Below are 18,347 nucleotides of genomic sequence, written 5' to 3' on the forward strand. Positions count from 1 at the left end.
ATTGATGATTAATTACAATTATGGTGTAATTATAACTGTAGTTCAAAAATATATTTTGCTTTCATAATTGTAATTGATTTTAGTTAATTTACTTTGTAATTGGCATGAAAATTCTTTAAAATTGTCAATTATAATTAAACGCAAAACTAGGGAACCATGTTACAGTTCTATCAGCGCTGCCAAGCCTCACACTTTGAGTGTGACAGTCAGGTAAATAACATTCTCTCTTTAATTTTAGTTTTTTTTAAATACATTTGACGGAGAAAAAATGTGTCTGTATAAAATTAACTAAAATATTAAAACTACAAGTATTTCTGCCAAGAAATGACATGACTGGTCACCTACACACCACAGAGTGTTTCCGCTTTGCTCGGATTGGGCATCGTTTGGATTTTAACAGTTCTGTATCTGATTCCGATTCTCAACTTCATGGAAGTCCATGTCTGTTATTTGGTTCTTTTCTCACAATTTGACACTGAGCTTTGTCATGGATAGCTTTTGGCCACAGCACAGGATCATCTGATATTAATTGATTTGCTATTATTTGAGTACCTTCTGTTCTGGTGATGTGGTGTCATGGGGGTGGTGAGGAGGTGGTGATGGAATGCTGTGCTGCGATGCTGCTGCTGCATGAAGGTACCATCATGTCCTACTCTTCTTCTTCAAGACCCCCCTCATGATCTGAGGTTGATATTGTTAGAAAGAAAATAATATAAGAAGCAATTGTTGAAGACACATTTGTGTGGTCATATTAAATCAGATAGCTCCTGTAGGGAACCCTGGTCAATGTCAAAAAGGCAATAAAAACACTGTCGCACATTCGGAATTTTATCACATTTTTATGACTCAAAAACAGACAACGGAAAAAGAACCAAAGAAAATGTAATAAAAATAAAGAATCCAAACACCATCCAATGCTTTAAAGGCAGAACTGTGATTTAAACGAATTTCAGACATGGGACCCAGACTTTAACTGTTTTTTCTCTCTAGGAAAGAGACTCATCGTTTGCCTCTATCTGACATGTTTAATCACTAATGTAATCATCTTTCAAGGGAAATGTTTATAACTCTTCATATTCCATGATCATTGATCAAAGTGTTTTTGTCTTCTTTTGTTATGCTTAAAGCTAGAAATAATTCAAATCAGTCATTTAAGGGATAATCAATTGAAAGTCATTTTTCAAGGGTTCATACAATCGTCACACACCCATCCTCCATTTTAGAGCTAACATGCTAGACACACCCTATCTAGTTTTATGACTCTTTGTTTAAAAAGCACATGTGGGACGGCCCCACCATCTTGTCTTCTTTACAGGAAAGTTAAGACTCCCGCTTCTTTCTGCCAACCAATCAGGTCCCACTCACTCCAGCACTGCAGATGTGTTTTAACCAATCAGATAACCTCCTGACATGTTTATCACGCCCAGTTCCACTACTTACAGCTCTAGCTCTTACTCTCTCTCATCCAATCCTCTTCTTCGCCTCTGACTTAAACAGTCACAAGTTTTTCAGTTTAGTGATGCAGAATTTTTGAGAAATTGATTGAAATTCTCTCCAGTCAGGAAGTGGCTGTAAACCACTTCCACAACGACAAACTTTAAGTTTTATCTCCATTTTTGAAATTAGCCAAACAGCTTTTTCCCATTTTGGAGCCAGTCAATTTTTATAGCTTCCCATGAGTAACCGTTAAACGAACTCTAGCATCTTTGATTTGAGAACTTGTTAAACTACCCATTGACGTCCAGGAGTGGTGTCGTGTAGGAGAACCAGAACCCACCCAGGCCGACAGTATCCCAGCGCGCCCGTACAAAGCGCCAGGAAAAGCTTTTTCCCACACACTGTTGGTTACGCAGAAGGAGCCGTCATCATCACGCCTATTCATAGGGTAAACTGGCAGAAAGGTGGTTTATAACTTAACAAATTCTCTCAATCGAAAATTCTAGATTCATAATCCATTTCATTTTGGTAAAGTTTTTTTAATTTCAGATTATTTTGGCACCCGCAACTTTCCATTTTCATTCTTTCCTCCTCAGAGCGTTAGAAAACCTATAAATCCAAAAATCACACAAACATCTAAAACACTCAGAATGTGTAGATACCATACATCTGTGTTTAAAATGTACATTTTGTGTGATACCAATGAGTCAAAATAACTGTGAAACTGCCTAATTAATCATCACGTTAATAAGCCTGTACAATAAACATGTACATATTGTAAACGCTGTGTTTTTATTGACATTTAAACTTTTATTAAACCTCTATTCTGACGTCAAGAACCCACTAAAAAAACAGGGAACTGTAACAATTAAATAAAATAAAAGTGATCTAGAACACTTAAAAACTCAATTCTAGATGGCACCTCTGGCAACAAACATAATAAAATTAATACTTAATATTTTTGAATATTAATTACCCTTTGTTCCCCTACACTACCATTATATATTTTAAACTTTAAAATGTATTTTAAAAAGTTAAACTAAATAAGTTCCTACTTTCATGTAGAGAGGTCTTTTGTTGATGTTGTCATGGTGATGATCCAAAAAACTTCAACAAAGCACCTCGAGGAAGAAAAAAGAAAGGAACACAATGTATTTGGTTGGTTTACATAAAGTAAAGTAAAGAAATGTACATGTTACACAAACACTAAACATTGAGATATGTATGGAATAATTAATGAACGTTAATTTGCAGTAACATCTTCAATACTTCATGTTAACATTTTATTTAATGTAACATTTATAGATGTATCAGTTTTACCATTTGACAACAAACACTTTATTCTGGGAGAAAATATCATTGGCAGCAAATGACTAACTTATTGTGTGTCTATGAATGTACAGTATGTACACAGACATTGATAACAAGACTTATGATGTGTCAGCAAAGCTGGATTACTTCTTAACATAAAACTGTTAAAATAAGTCAGAATAAATATTTGCTCTAAGTTTATCATAACACAGAAGTTTGTTGTTAACCACACTGTCAATTTTGAATGATTAATAAATACATATAAACACACTTTATGAATGTGTTTAGAAGTAAATGGCTGAATTCACTTTACACAGACTTAAATGTACAGTTAACTTTTCTGGTGCTGGTGGATGACTGGGAGTTTGGGACAAAGTGACTGGGACTAACTGGGACTAACTTTTTTATAATGTAACACATATCTTACACATTCTCACTTACCACTATCATGTTTTTATTTTCATCCTCTTCTTGTTTTATTCTTCTTTTCATGAGCCCTGATGATATGTCTGCTTCATTTGATCTGTGTGTGTTTGATAACATCAGCATGTTGATGCAGGGACTGGTAGTAGTGGGGCCCCATTAGGGAGGTTCCTGACATATCACTGTAATGTGTCCGTGGGGTTTCAAGTTGTGTCACTGATATCTGCCGTCTGTCGGGGTCCCCTACTAGCAACTAGAGTTGAGTTTCAGTTTTACTAAAGACTGAGGGTGAATGTCCTTCATTGTTGTTTAATCAATGTTTCACTCAGATTCCCACATAATAGTTTTGTTCTTCATGGGAAAGTTTATGCTTTTGGTTTACTTAAGGGAAGTAAAACTAAAAAAGGGGAGATGTCATAGTAACTGAGTATTTGTGTACTGTCTCTTTAAGACATCAGAGCGTTACGACAGTTGGGGGGCCATTTTACGGCAGTCAGAAAGTGTTCTGTACAAATGAAGCGTGTTTGAGCAGCTGATGAAGGTCTTATAAAACAAACAGTCGGGACATTCTGTGTTTATTACACAGAATGTTGCATCATGCAATTGTGCCCCCTCGTCAGACTGTTGGGTTTGTGCAAGGCCGAACTAACCATATGGGCCCCTGGGCAATTGCCCATGGGCACGTGACCTCTAAAGGGCCCGTGGCAGTGAGGCCATAAGGAAAATATCTGGCTTACTCTTCCTTATAATGTTAACTGTCAGACGGAACAGTTGCACTGCACAGAAACCCTGGACCTTCCTGTGGCTGTGAGTCGAGACCCTCTCCTCATTGGTCAGTACGTGTACGGGCCCGTATACGGGCTGACCAATGAGAGGTGGCCAGGCGGGTCAAAGCCAACCTCTACGACAGTGGTTCCAAAACGGTGTGCCATGGCACACTGGTGTGACGTGAGGCAAGTCCAGGTGTGCCGTGGGATTTTGGGACAACAATCAGAAATGATTATTTTGGGCCCTACAAATGAAATGCCGTCACCATGAGGAAAAGGACCATTTTTTAATGGGGAAATGTTTCCTGTGTCTAAACTTTCAAAGAACTACGCAAATCATCAGTGACTCCTAAATACAGAACCACCACTTTACTGTGTTAACATCTGTGGATAAAGATGTTTGTTGCTGTGGACAAGACCATCCATTTGTTGTTGTTTAAGTATTACGGTCTGGAATGATGTCATCAGGATCATTTAAATTAGCTGAATTTAAATTAAGTTGATCAAAACTCAATCAATAAACCTGATCAGATTCAGTAAACCATTGATCCCTGAGTGAAATTTGCAATTGGATGACATTAATTCTGTTCTCATATATCTTTATGACATTTAAATAATTAAAAAGGAGCAGTCAGAATAATCCATGTCACTACAATCTGTATAATGTGACGAAGCAATAAAACAATTAACATGTATGTGAACTGTCTCATAAAAATTAAGATTTTTTAAAATACATTAACCTCTTGGCCACTGCATCAGCTCTAGATTCTCATCTCCACATAGTGTTTACCTAATGTAAATCACTCTCCATGACTATTTTTGTTCATAAATGACCTGCTTATTGCAGTGATTCAACTGGCTTTTGTTTGCTGATAATTACTTTTGTTGCTCTGCTGATGACCTGCATACAGGTTACAAGCAATGACAACAATGAAAGTGTTGTTATTCAACAGCTTCTTTCTGGTCACATCAATGTTTTTATTTTTTTAAAAATTCAGACACGCATTTTCATTGTGAAAAAACATATCTGATGATCTTTATCACTGTAAAAAAAAAAAAAAAAAAAAAAAAAAAAAAGTAAATTAAAAAGTAATTAAATTTTTAAAAAAAACAACAAAAAATGTATTAAAAAAAAAAAAAAAAAAAAAAAAAAGGATTTCAATGTACGAGTGCGCCATCTAATGTGTAAACCCATAGTTTTCACTGTGTTTTTTCCTAAACGGCCTCCCATAGCTGTAACTTTATTTGTAAATATCAGTCTATAAATGTTTTTCCATCATTTGTGACGTTACATTTTTTTCACACGTGTATTTTTTTATACACGCGCTCACATTTATAATCTACTTCATAGGTGACCTCTGGAACAGAGCCACAGATGCTCCAGTATTACAGGAATTCAGAGGAAGCACAAACTCACTACAGCTCTATAGGATCACTTTAAAAGAAAAACTACAGACTTGAATTTAGTGATTTCATAGTTTGCATGATAAACACTATGTTGATGAAAACCCAATTCATGTATTTATTTTGGCCAGGGATATTTTTAATTTCTTTTCCCACAGTTGTCACATTAAAACTGTTCGAGTTTACTGTATTTTTGTCTGTGTTTATTATTTCATTCATTCATCCACTAAAATCTATTTAGATTGAGAAGTCTTGCTTTTTAGGGCAAATATTGTTATGGTTGTATATATCACATTATTAAAAGTTTTTTTTTGATGATTTTTGTTTAACCTAAAGCCCATTATTGATTTTTTAGTGTAGGTAGCGTTGTAAGGAGTCAAATAAATACAATCATTTCACTTCACAATAAACTTAAAGTCCTAAAATTACATTTGATATAATTATCTAATGAATCTAATGAATAATAATTATTTTTTGTTATAGAATTGCAAATGAGTAAATTTCAGTATTATATAGTAAAGCTGTGGAATAATTTTTAAAAGTTGAAAACAAAATATTCAATGAGCCAGCAATGAATATTTATATTCTTTGATCAAAAATAAATAAATAAATACGTGTAATAGTAATAATTGGGGTAAAAGGCAACAAAAAACAGTAGCTTTTAAATCTTCTTTTTAAAAATATATTTACAGTTTATGTCCTAATAATAATACATTACTGTAAGCTAAAGTGTTTTTTAATTTGAAAATTTTTGCTGTTTTTCTAACTTAAAATGCTCCAGCAGTCCTAAACTGTGACTTACTTCCTGTTCAGATGCCTAGACATACTTCCACATGACTGAAACAGCCAATCACAAAAATCCACACATTGGCCAATCACAAAATTGCATTGCTCGAAAATAATTGTACATGTCACAGCAGAATGTGTCCACTAGGTGAAGTATAGGGTTCAGAGTTTACTACATCTATGTGGTCATTCACTGAAACTTACATACAGATTATTCATTGGGACAAACGAAAGCTCTTGCAGCAAATTTTGGCCAATTTTGGCATGTGACAAATTAATCAACATCAGTTAATATGTAACTATTTACACCTCATTTACAAGTTTTTGTTCTTGGTTTCAGTCAATCAGCTGCACGTTAAAGTCAAACACGTACAGGACAAGTTGTTTCACTGTAGTGACACTCGTCGTCAGATCATCAGATGAAGGAAATATGAGCTAAAAGTGAATGTGTGAACTAACGCTGCAGCTGATCTATGATCAAACTCTACTGAAGCTAAAGGCGGAACTATGTGTACATACATCTACTGATGCCTCTGGACACATCATCAGTTATGCGCCTGGTCTCATCGGGTGTTTTGGGACTTTCAACATTATATGCCCTCCTCCAGGTGACCCAGCCGTGGCTGATCAGGCCCCGGCTTGTGTCCAGATGGCTAGCTAGCTACCCTGACTCCATGGCTCTTCTCTTTTGAGCCACAACCATCTTGAGGCCCTCTCTGCCGCGTCCGTGGTACTGCAGATGGCTCTCCTCCTTCTCTTTCCCTCGATGCCCAAACAGCTGAGGGCTCTGATTAGGGAACGGGCTGCAAAACCCCTACATCCAACCTCCACTGGGAAACACCTTGCTCTCCAACCAGCCAGCTGACAGTCACTGACCAGTGCGGCATACTTGGAAAGCTTCCTCTCAAAGGCTTCTTCCAGGCGATCTTCACGTGGGATGGTCATCTCCAACAGCACTATTTGCTTTCTGGTCTCAGACACAAGGACAATGTCTGGTCACAGGGTGGTAACTGCAATGTGGCCGGGAAACTTCAGCTGATGTTCAAGATCCACCAACAGCTGCCAGTCTTTTGCAGAGGTCAGGATTCCTGCAGAGGTTCTTCTGGCCGGGGTTGGCTGCTCCCCAGCTCTGACAAAGGTGATGGTGTCCTTGGAGGGTCAGGCCCGCTTCGCGCACACAAGTCCTTTACTGATAACTTCAGCGATGGTCTTAAGAACCTGGTCATGCCTCCAGCGGTACTAGCCCTCTCCAAGTGCCTTGGTGCAACAGCTGAGGATGTGTTCCAGGGTTCCTGGCTTGGAACACATAGCATGCTGATGTCTCTGCTATGCCCCATGTGTGCAGGTTTGATAGATTTGGGAGTACGTCATACACTGCCTGGATGAGGAATTTGATGCGGTGAGACTCTGCTTTCCACAGCTCAGCCCAAGTCACTTTCCTCTGGACCGCATTCTCCCATCTTGTCCAAGCTCCCTGTTGCTTCATTCCCACTGCCTTGATGAATGTGAATTAAACTTAAACAGATGTTTAAGAGTGAAGTATATCTACAGTATAACAAACTCAAAACGCTGAGTGAGACTAGCTTCATACTAATCAGTTAAAGGATAGGGCAGGATCAATAAAAAAAGATCCATAGGCTGCAAGTCTTAACGCTCAATTCTTGGTCGTTCACAGTAGCATTTAGAATATGACCTGTATCAGATTCCAGCTCTGAAATGACCTGCATGAGTATTTTCACATTTGTCTTAAAGTTTTCATGCAGTTGGAGCTGAAGAATGAATGAGCAGGTGTAGAGGAGGACGTGGAATAAAAAGAAGAGCCAAATATTTCTGTTTTGGTTTTTAGTGGTGCTGATATGGTTTTAAACACAGAGCAGTTATGAAACCTTCAAGCTTTGACCTGAATCCAACAGACATTCAGATATATTTATATCAGAGCCGACTGTTAAAACCTAATTTTTCTTCATACAAATGACATGTTTGTTTTAGTGGTAAACATTGCTTTTATTAACAAACAACTGTTAATGTCAACATCAGATCAGCACACGGGTAACAAGAGAACGTGAAACACAAACAGACCCAGTGGATCTATTTACATAATCCATGTATCAAAGATAAGGATAATCATTGTTGTTGTGCAGAAAAAAAGATTGTTTCACAGATGGATGCTTCAAAGCTGTACTGACCCGTTAGCATTACAGATGCTAACAGAAAGCTAACACAAAAGGAAGGTTACGTTTTATGAGCATATTTATTAAAGGCTCAGTAATTGTGATTAATTAAACTTTACTTGTTGAGAATGTAATTGTAATTGACTTTTTAGAGGAAGAATAACGATTTTAGTTTTAATTGGAAAAAAAGCCGGTCACGTGATCATAATTCGGTTGTAATTGAACATGAAAAATTTAAGACGTAATTGTAATTTTAAAATCTAATTGACCCCAATTCACACACACCTCATTAAGAATTTAACAAACAGGTGGAGAAATGCTGAGTTGATCTTTATTTAATTTGGAGTCAACGTCACAAATGAGCAGCGAATGTAAAACATTGCAAACAAAATGAATGAAGCACATATAAAGACACAGTGTGTAGTTTAACATCAATGGTTAGGATACGTGTGTGTGTGAGTCACTAGCGTCTGGATCATCTCTTGGTTCCACAGAGAGGAGAACGTACCTTCCACTGTCTAGGCCCAGAAGCACTAAACAAAGACAGGGAACAGAGATGTGATTGATTTATAACCAAATATTCTTCATTCTGTTTACATCATTAAAACACTCATAATATATGGAAGCATATCTGTACCATAAATACATTTAAAATGGATTATCATTTTCAGAATATAGCTACATTTTTTAAATAATCTAAACTGTATTCTCATTTTCTTCTTCAAGGTTGTTCATTTTGTAACTTAATTAAAATGATAAAAGAAATCACATTGAAGTTTTCATTTTCAAAAGATGGCCCAGCAAATATGTACCAAAATTCAATTTGAAATGGAAAATTCGAAAATTTAAATGCATTAGCAGAAAGACTAATGCATTTAATTTGTCGTCGCATTATTTAACTCATAATCAAATTGGTAATAAATAATCAAAATTGCATTTTAATTTTCAACACTCATTTTCTGACACAACTAAAGAAAGCAAAGAGGTCTCCGTAAAAAGTGATCCATAATTTGACTTCAAAGGTTACTTACTGCTTTTGTTCTGAGTTCACATGAAGAGCACCGGACTCCCCAGCACCACCTGTGGGAACATGACACTGACATTAAGAACAGCTGGAAACGAGCGTTTCAATCAGACATAAAGCAAACGATGGAATGATGCTAACTTACTCATTCCATGATCACTGAACACGGCACTGAGTCCTTCATCAAAGGTCAGGTTGATGTTGATTCCTGAGTCACATGATGAGAAGTTACCATGGAAACATCATTATTCCATCATCTTTAGTTGTGTTCAAAGGATTCTCACCGTTTAGTATTGAGTGTGTATCGAGTGCGTAGTGTTTACTGAGTGTGTACTGAGTGTAGAGGGAGTGTGGAGGGAGTGTGGAGGGGTGGATTCACTAAGATTTGAAATAAATGGTGGTAAAACAGTTGCGTCCCTAAATCCTTTAGTGATGCAGTTTCCTCACCTGCTGCAAGGAATTCACTAAAATTGCAGCAATGAGTAGCACACGTGCAGAAGTGGTGCAGACGGCCCTATTTAAATGTGTGTTTTGCTTGTTCACTGTAGAGAGGTGAGAACACAGAAACACACAATGGCATTTTAGGAAGTTAAATTTGAGGCAGATGGACTTCTCCGTCTGCTGCACAAACATTTAATAATGTAGAAAACTAAATAAACAAACAAAAATAAGTTTTGTTTTTTTTAAACAGCTGATTATGGCCTGATGCTCCTTCCATCAACGTGACACGAGAATTTGATGATCAAAATTTTCGTGTCACGAGAATTATGGATGTCGCTATGGATGTCCATAGCGACATCCATCGAGCTCCGCGCACAGCGTCCTCTCTCCACACGCACTGCCGTGGGTGTGCATCTGTTTTTCTCCCTCACACACACTTTACTCTGCATTTTCTTGCTCAGTGGCTGTTAAATATGGACTATTGTTTTACCAAACTGGAGCATTTTTTTCCATCTCCGCTGTGTTTTGTGTCGACATTCAGTGCAGCCATGATCTCTGTGTGTGAGTTTGCACCTGATTCTGAGTCGTACTATTTTCACCGCAAATATTTTCTGATTTGATGAATTGTATTGCATTTCCCTCTCCTATTTTTTTGTGCCCCTTATGAGATCCGCCTACTTTACATATTCATCAGAGGAAAACGCACTAAATGGATTGTTGGCGCATTGTGACGCGCAGAAGACATGCAGTCATAATTCCTTGGAGTTTGTAGCCCTTATTAGTGTGTAGATTGACGTTTGAACACGTTTTAATACCACTAAACCTTTAGTGAATCCGCCCAAGCATGTACTGACCACGTACTGAGTGTGTAGTGAGTGCGTACATACTGAGTGTGTAGTGAGTGCGTACGTACCGAGTGTGTAGTGAGTGCGTACGTACCGAGTGTGTAGTGAGTGCGTACGTACCGAGTGTGTAGTGAGTGTGTAGTGAGTGCGTACTGAGCACGTACCGAGTGTGTAGTGAATGAGCACATACTGAGTGTCGTGAGTGCGTACGTACCGAGTGTGTAGTGAGTGCGTACGTACAGAGTGTGTAGTGAGTGAGCACGTACCGAGTGTGTAGTGAGTGCGTACTGAGCACGTACCGAGTGTGTAATGAGTGCGTACTGAGCACGTACTGAGTGTGTAGTGAGTGAGCATGTACTGAGTGTGTCGTGAGTGTGTACTGAGCACGTACTGAGTGTGTCGTGAGTGTGTACTGAGCACGTATGAGTGTGTACTGAGCACGTACTGAGTGAGTACTGAGCACGTACTGAGTGTGTAGTGAGTGAGCACGTACTGTGTAGTGAGTACTGAGCACGTACTGAGTGTGTAGTGAGTGAGTCCTGAGCACGTACTGAGTGTGTAGTGAGTGAGTACTGAGCACGTACTGAGTGTGTAGTGAGTGAGCACATACTGAGTGTGAAGTGAGTGTGTAGTGCGTGATCACGTACTGAGTGTGTAGTGAGTGAGCACGTTAGTGAGTGCGTACTGAGCACATTCTGAGTGTGTCGTGAGTGAGCACGTACTGAGTGTGTAGTGAGTGCGTACTGAGCATGTACTGAGTGAGTACTGAGTGCGTACCTTTAGGCGTGCTGATGGCCCGGTCAGTCACAGCCCCTTTGGGCATCACTGGAAACAGAAAAAAATCAACCAAACTCAGTCATAACAACCAAAGAAGAAACACTGGGAAAAGTTTCAAAATAAAAACCCTACAGAAGTACAGCTCATTCAAATAACAATAACATTATGCAGCCCGTGTCAAAATGTAGTTTTTTAAATGTATAATTTTGAATGGATGATAATATTTATGTTTGGACATGATAGTTTTTTTTTAAAGAGCTGAAGTTCCTGTAGAAATTTACCAGAAGTTTTACATCCCTTTCTACATTTCTAATACTCAAGATGACTCCAAAAATCTATAAAATGACAAAAAAACACGTAAAACCAGCAAAAATACACAAGACGACGGCAAAAACCCAAAAAAAATGAATAACTAAAAAATACACATAAATGCAAAATTACATAAAAATACACAAAAAGGACAGAAAAACCCACAAAATAACTCAAAAAAGACAAGATGAAAACAAATATTGACTGAAAAATAAAAATACAAACAATTAACAGCAAAAACACACAAAATTACAGAAACCCCCCAGAAATACACTTTAACATACAAAACAACAAAAATGACAAACAAATACACAAAAAAAACAATAAAAACAAACTATTTTTAGTTTCCTGTCTAACCGATTAGTCATTATTCCAATGATGACATTAATGTTGAATTGTACAGCACTTTGGTCAAACGTTGTTTGTTTGGAATTGCTGTGATTAAATTTGTGCTTGGTTCGTATTTTCCTAGCTAAAAAAAATGGTAATTCTAATTGTTTATTCATTTTTCTCGATGGGATAGATTTCAGTAACTTTTCTATAATAAATGATAACCAACACTCAGGACATTAAATTTCAAGATTGTGCATTTTAGCAAATACAAAAGCACATCCACATCTTCAAGCTTTTCATGCTACAACAATCAGAGAAAAATGTATCAGAATCTCCTGGTTCTGCAATTACACGCGTTAGCACAGAGCTTCTTTAAGTCTTTCTTGTCGTGAAATATCACATGGTCCTAAGTATTCAGACCCTTTGCTCAGTATTGATAGAAGCACCTTCTGAGCTAGTACAGCCATGAGTCTTCTTGGGAATGATGCGACAAGTTTTTCACACCTGGATTTGGAGATACTCTGCCATTCTTCTTGCAGATCCTCTCCAGTTCTGTCAGGTTGGATGGTGAACGTTGGTGGACAGCCATTTTCAGTTCTCTCCAGAGATGCCTAATTGGGTTTAGGTCAGGGCTCTGGTTGGACCAGTCAACAATGGTCACAGAGTTGTTCTGAAGCCGCTCCTTTGTTATTTTAGCTGTGTGCTTAGGGTCATTGTCTTGATGGAAGGTGAACCTTCGGCCCAGTCTGAGGTCCTGAGCACTCTGGAAGAGGTTTTCTTCCAGGATATCTCTTTACTTGGCCACATTCATCTTTCCTTCAATGGCAACCAGTCATCCTGTCCCTGCAGCTGAAAAACACCCCCATAGCATGATGCTGCCACCACCATGTTTCACTGTTGGGATTGCATTGAACAGGTGATGAGCAGTGCCTGGTTTTCTTCACACATACCACTCAGAATTAACGCCAAAAAGTTAAATCTTGGTCTCATCAGACCAGAGAATCTTATTTCTCATAGTCTGGGAGTCCTTCATGTGTTTTTTGACAAACTCTATGCAGGCTTTCATATGTCTTGCACTGAGGAGAGGCTTCCGTCGGCCACTCTGCCATAAAGCTCTGACTGGTGGAGGGCTGTAGTGATAGTTGACTTTGTGGAACTTTCTCCCATCTCCCTACTGCATCTCTGGAGCTCAGCCACAGTGATCTTTGGGTTCTTCTTTACATCTCTCACCAAGGCTCTTCTCCCACGATTGCTCAGTTTGTCTGGATGGCCAGGTCTAGGAAGAATTCTGGTCGTCCCAAACATCTTCCATTTAAGGATTATGGAGGCCACTGTGCTCTTAGGAACCTTGAGTGCTGCAGAAATTATTTTGTAACCTTGGCCAGATCTTTGCCTTGCCACAATTCTGTCTCTGAGCTCCTTGGGCAGTTCCTTCAACCTCATGATTGTCATTTGCTCTGACATGCACTGTGAGCTGTAAGGTTTTATATAGACAGGTGTGCCTTTCCTAATCAAGTCCAATCAGTTTAATTAAACACAGCTGGACTACAATGAAGGAGCAGAATCATCTCCAGGAGGATCAGAAGAAATGGACAGTATGTGAGTTAAATATGAGTGTCACAGCAAAGGGTCTGAATACTTATGACCATGTGATATTTTACTTTTTCTTTTTTAATAAATTTGCAAAAAAATTCTACATTTCTGTTTTTTCTGCCAAGATGGGGTGCTGAGTGTACATTAATGAGAAATGAAATGAACTTTTTTGATTTCAGCAAATGACTGCAGTGAAACAGAGTGAAAAATTTAAAGGGGTCTGAATACTTTCCGTACCCACAGTATATTTGAGAAAGTGAAAGTATAGAATACAGTTGTTAGATTGTGTTTTCATTTGAAAAAAATAAATAAATATTTGAGCTCTTTGAGCTTACTGCCTCTTCCCGCGGTGTATGTATATATATGTGATATGATGTATTGTTTTTTTAATTGTGCAAAGCCAATAAATAAAATATACATATATTTTAAATATAATTAGAAAAACATTTAGTTTAAAAAACTATTACAATTATTACTACTACACATTTAAATATATGTTGTTTTTTTTTTACCAGACTTTTCAGACAACTACAAAGTTGGAAAAACCCTGCGTCAGCATGTTTTCATTGATGGGATTTTTTTGTTGATAACTGGTAGATATTAAATATTGTGTGAACACGTGTTGAAAGTGATGTTTTCCATCATATTTTTGTGTTTCTGGGCTATTTCCCAAGCATAAAAACCATCCAAAGAAAAGCAGTTATTGCACTAAAATGCAGTGAAAACACAGAGCTTCCATTTACTACAATAAAAACCAGGACAGAGAGTGTGTCGTACCTGTTTCTTCCAGGGAAATGGATTTGGATGAGATGGGCTTCTTTGCACGCCTAATAACACACACACACGCACACACACACGTAAATGCACAATTAAGAGTGACAACAAAGCTCTGGAATATTTAAGACCAAGTATATGAATATGATTATATAAGGACTGAGATTTTCCGTGATCACAGAAATTGGGACAAAAAAACATCTAAGTCACATTCTCAAACAAAAAAATGCAATGAACATTTCTCTTTAAAATGTAAACTCAGGACCCAACATGACACAGAAATGTTTGTCATGCATGTTTTGATGTTTAAAGTGACCAGTGGACAGATTTGTTCCTGGTTTCTTTTCACAATCTCTCTCAAACGGATTGAACCCAAACCCGGAAATGATCCAAATATCAGTGAATGGTGGAGTGAACATGTTGTAAACCTACAGGTCAGTGAGGGCTCGTCTGGTGGGCTGCGGGTCTGAGCGAGGGGCCTGGGGCGTGGCAAAGATCCTGGGCAGGAGGCGCCTGGAGCTGAGAGGAGAGCCCTGAACTGGAGCCTGGAAGAAACATCACAATCACAGAAACACACACACACACACACACACACACACACACAAATTCAAAATCTGCATTTCAGCCAAATTATTTAAATTTGTCATAATTAGCTGTAACATGTCAGAGTTACTGCCCTCCACTGGTTGAAACCAGGATATTACAATTGATTTTTGCTATTGGCTGAGAACAAGATCATGTGATGTTTGGGGACGTCTTGCATCACAAACAAGCACTGTCAGCCCCGCCCCTTTTATAAAAAGTAACACCTGTAGGCTCTACAATCTGTTGTGAGTAGGTTGAATTGAGAGAAGAGTGAATAGAGAGCGTTATTGAGTAATGAGTAGCTAGTTAGCATAGCATAAATTTTTCATTGGAGATTTTATAGTATAGAGTGGGCGTGTTTTAACTGCTTCTTTTGATATTCCCTCCTAGTGGCAGGTCAGGAGAAAGCAGGGGTTTAGTTACTCTTTAAATACGTTTTAAATTAATTTGCTACATTTCTACACCCAACCGTCATGGAGTAAATTATTGTTATTTTGTTTTAAATGATCAATAGATATTGTGAAACTACAAAAAAATGAAATGACCAGACAACAATCAAATGCATCACATCATAGCCGACCAATCAGATTAAACGTAATGCATCACTAGGGTCGGACATTCTTTTGATTTTAACGATTCTGATTCCGATTCTAAATTTCAATTCCTGTTCTAAACGATTCTCAATTCTGATTCTTTGAGTTGTGCAGGTCAACAGGTCACAGATTTCACAGGATCATTTTTTAATTTGAAAAAGCCTTTACACAGGCCATTTTTATTAATTCACTTAGTTGATATAGTTTAATTTGGTTGCTGTAATGTAACTAGGGTATTCAATTACAAAGGTCCCCAACTGTAACTGTAAAAGTAAAACTTGCTGAAATAAAACTTTAAACAAGTTGTCATCAGTCTAAAAAACAAAGAGCTACAGGTAGATGTGAAACTAAATAAAACAAACTCAAACCTTCGAACAGTCATGTGACAAATGAATTAACAGTTCCAGTTAAGAAAGATTATTATTATTCTGGATACAGTGGAAACAGAAACTATAAAAATAGTTATATTGTGAACCTGTTTATATTGTAGGGAAGATATTATATACATAAATGTAATTGGAGTCTAAAGCCACAAAAATTGCACCACTTTAAAAAGAAAATAGACTAATATAAGACCTCTTTACATGGAGTATAAGACATAAGAGCAGTAGAAACTTTGGACATTTTTTAATCTTTAAATCTGTTGATTAAAGTAAAAGTATCTTAAGTATTTGTTTCTTTATGTACATACGTAAATTGTATATGACTGTAAAAAATTTGTATGTTTTAAAATAAACGGGTAAATGTGTGAATTGTATATATTGTAATTGTTGTATGGAGTTGTCTGTAGAGCTGAGGCAGCAGCCCCTCCCCCGCTACAGAGAGACGGCAGCAGCAGAGGACTGTCCTACACTTCCTCATTTAGCGAGGCTAAATTAAAGCTGTTAACTTCTTGAATACGTCTACATTCTGGGTGAACTCATCCTTTAGTAACTCCATAAGTTGATCATTTAAACCGTAGAAGCGGTGCTGTCTATGATAAGGCTGGAGAAGAAGTGATCAGCGCTCTCTCTCACCTGTCAGCCTATGGTCAGCAGCTCCACAAGCGCGCGTGAAAACACGAAACGTGTTAAGAAATCACTTTGTCAGAGTTTTTCGGGGAAACAAGAAATTACGGAAGCCTATTGCATTCACTGAAGAAAAAAGTTCAGGTTTTTCTGAATTGATGAAAATAAGTAAATTAAAACAATTGGCCCTGTTTTTCTTTTTTTATAAAAAATATTTTTCTGTTTTCTTGAACTGATGAGATAATTGATTAAAAATATTTTCTTTAAAAATTATCTCATCAATTCAGAAAAAATAAACTGTTTTTCCTTCAGTGAATAAAATAAGCGTCCGTAAGAAATCACAGTAAGAATGAAATAAAAACATGTCTTCTATGCATCCGTCTACGGGACTCCACATCCCACAATGCAATGCACCAAACTTGACCAACAATGTCAATAAGAGAGTAATTGATCAATTGATTAACTGTCATCTTTTTTCTCTTTTTGGCAAATGGAGGCATAAAAACAAACAATGTGGCTTTATGAACAACTCAAAAGACACAATAAAATAGTTTATAATTCACTAATTGAGTTAATATAGTTCATTAACCCACAGCTTTTGAGTAAACAACAATAAAACACTTGATTTCGTATATTTTTTCCAATCTAATCCATTAACAAGTGGTTAGTTCACATGTTGCTGAAAATTAAAAAAAATTTTAAATATAAATTAGTTATAAATTCTATGGATTTTTGAATCAAAAACAAACACAAAACTGATTTTTCTTGCACTCTCTCTCTGAAGTGTGAACCCTCTGCTCAGAGATGTGATGTGAGTTTGTGGTCAGGGTTTATTCTGAACCATAGTGTCCCATTGAATGTGAGGTGAACATTGAATCCTACTGTGCACAAACCTGCCCGTCACTCATTAGGCCACAGCTGCTCATCTGCTCCTGCAGCTCTTTCTCCTCCTCCGCCTTCTTCAGAGCAAACTCCACCTCAACTGCCAACTGTTCGTCTCCAGCAAAAAACTCCTTGACCTCGCTGCGGTACTCCTGCATCATCACCTGAGAAAACAGCCACGTTTTTAAAGACTTTGGAGGCAAATTCAAAGGCTTAGAAACTAAGAAAGAGGAACTTCCAACAATAATCAGTCCCTCCAGGATTTCACAGCCAATTTCTGTGATTGTTCCAGCCTAAAATGCCTGACTCATGCTAAGTCATGAGTCAGTTTGGTCTGATAAATTAGGTTTTCCTGATATCTCACTCTAAGATCTGAGGACACAGTTGGGGTCAATTACATTTTTAAATTACGATTATGTCTTCAATTATCCATGTTTGATTATATTTTGATTACAATTACAGTGGCCGACATTTTTCCCAAATACAAATAAATTGTATTTTTTCTTCCTTTAAAATAAATGAAAATTATATTCCTAATTAATAAAGTTCTAGTACAATTAATCACAATTACTGAGCCTTTAATAAATGAGCCAATAAAACATAACCTTCCTCTTGTGTTAGCTTTCTGTAAGCATCTCTAATGCTAACGGGTCAGATAGACCCATGTATTAAATCAGCTTCAAAATACACACAAAAATATTATCTATCACCTATTTAGTTTCTCATCTTTTGGTTACCTTGTTAGTAGAGCTGGGCAATATGGAGAAAATGTTAAATCACAATATAGGTAGATTTATATCCTGATAACGTTATATATCCCAATATAGGATTTCTTCCTAAAATTACATGGAATGAATGGAAAATTGCTATTAATTTGATATAAAA

General features: G+C 37.3%; 1 protein-coding gene across 3 annotated transcripts in view; it reads right to left on the reverse strand.

Annotated features, from left to right (window-relative positions):
- Positions 1–8,495: 8,495 nt before the first annotated feature.
- ncapd3 (non-SMC condensin II complex, subunit D3) overlaps positions 8,496–18,347 on the reverse strand; it is an 84,286-nt gene continuing 74,434 nt past the window's right edge. For 2 of the 3 annotated variants that reach the window (XM_028468601.1, XM_028468600.1), the window contains exons 29-35: positions 17,474–17,626; positions 14,828–14,940; positions 14,399–14,448; positions 11,387–11,434; positions 9,469–9,531; positions 9,331–9,379; positions 8,496–8,832 (exon numbers count right to left, since the gene is read on the reverse strand). In XM_028468601.1, the coding sequence (XP_028324402.1) occupies positions 8,775–8,832; positions 9,331–9,379; positions 9,469–9,531; positions 11,387–11,434; positions 14,399–14,448; positions 14,828–14,940; positions 17,474–17,626 (534 nt within the window). In that variant the 3' untranslated portion in view covers positions 8,496–8,774. Of the gene's footprint in view, positions 8,833–9,330; positions 9,380–9,468; positions 9,532–9,693; positions 9,866–11,386; positions 11,435–14,398; positions 14,449–14,827; positions 14,941–17,473; positions 17,627–18,347 lie in introns of those variants that run through there. The other variant, XM_028468602.1, reaches the window with a different exon arrangement.

The sequence above is a fragment of the Gouania willdenowi genome, chromosome 15, assembly GCF_900634775.1.
Source record: "Gouania willdenowi chromosome 15, fGouWil2.1, whole genome shotgun sequence".
In the NCBI taxonomy this organism is placed as follows: Eukaryota; Metazoa; Chordata; class Actinopteri; order Blenniiformes; family Gobiesocidae; genus Gouania; species Gouania willdenowi.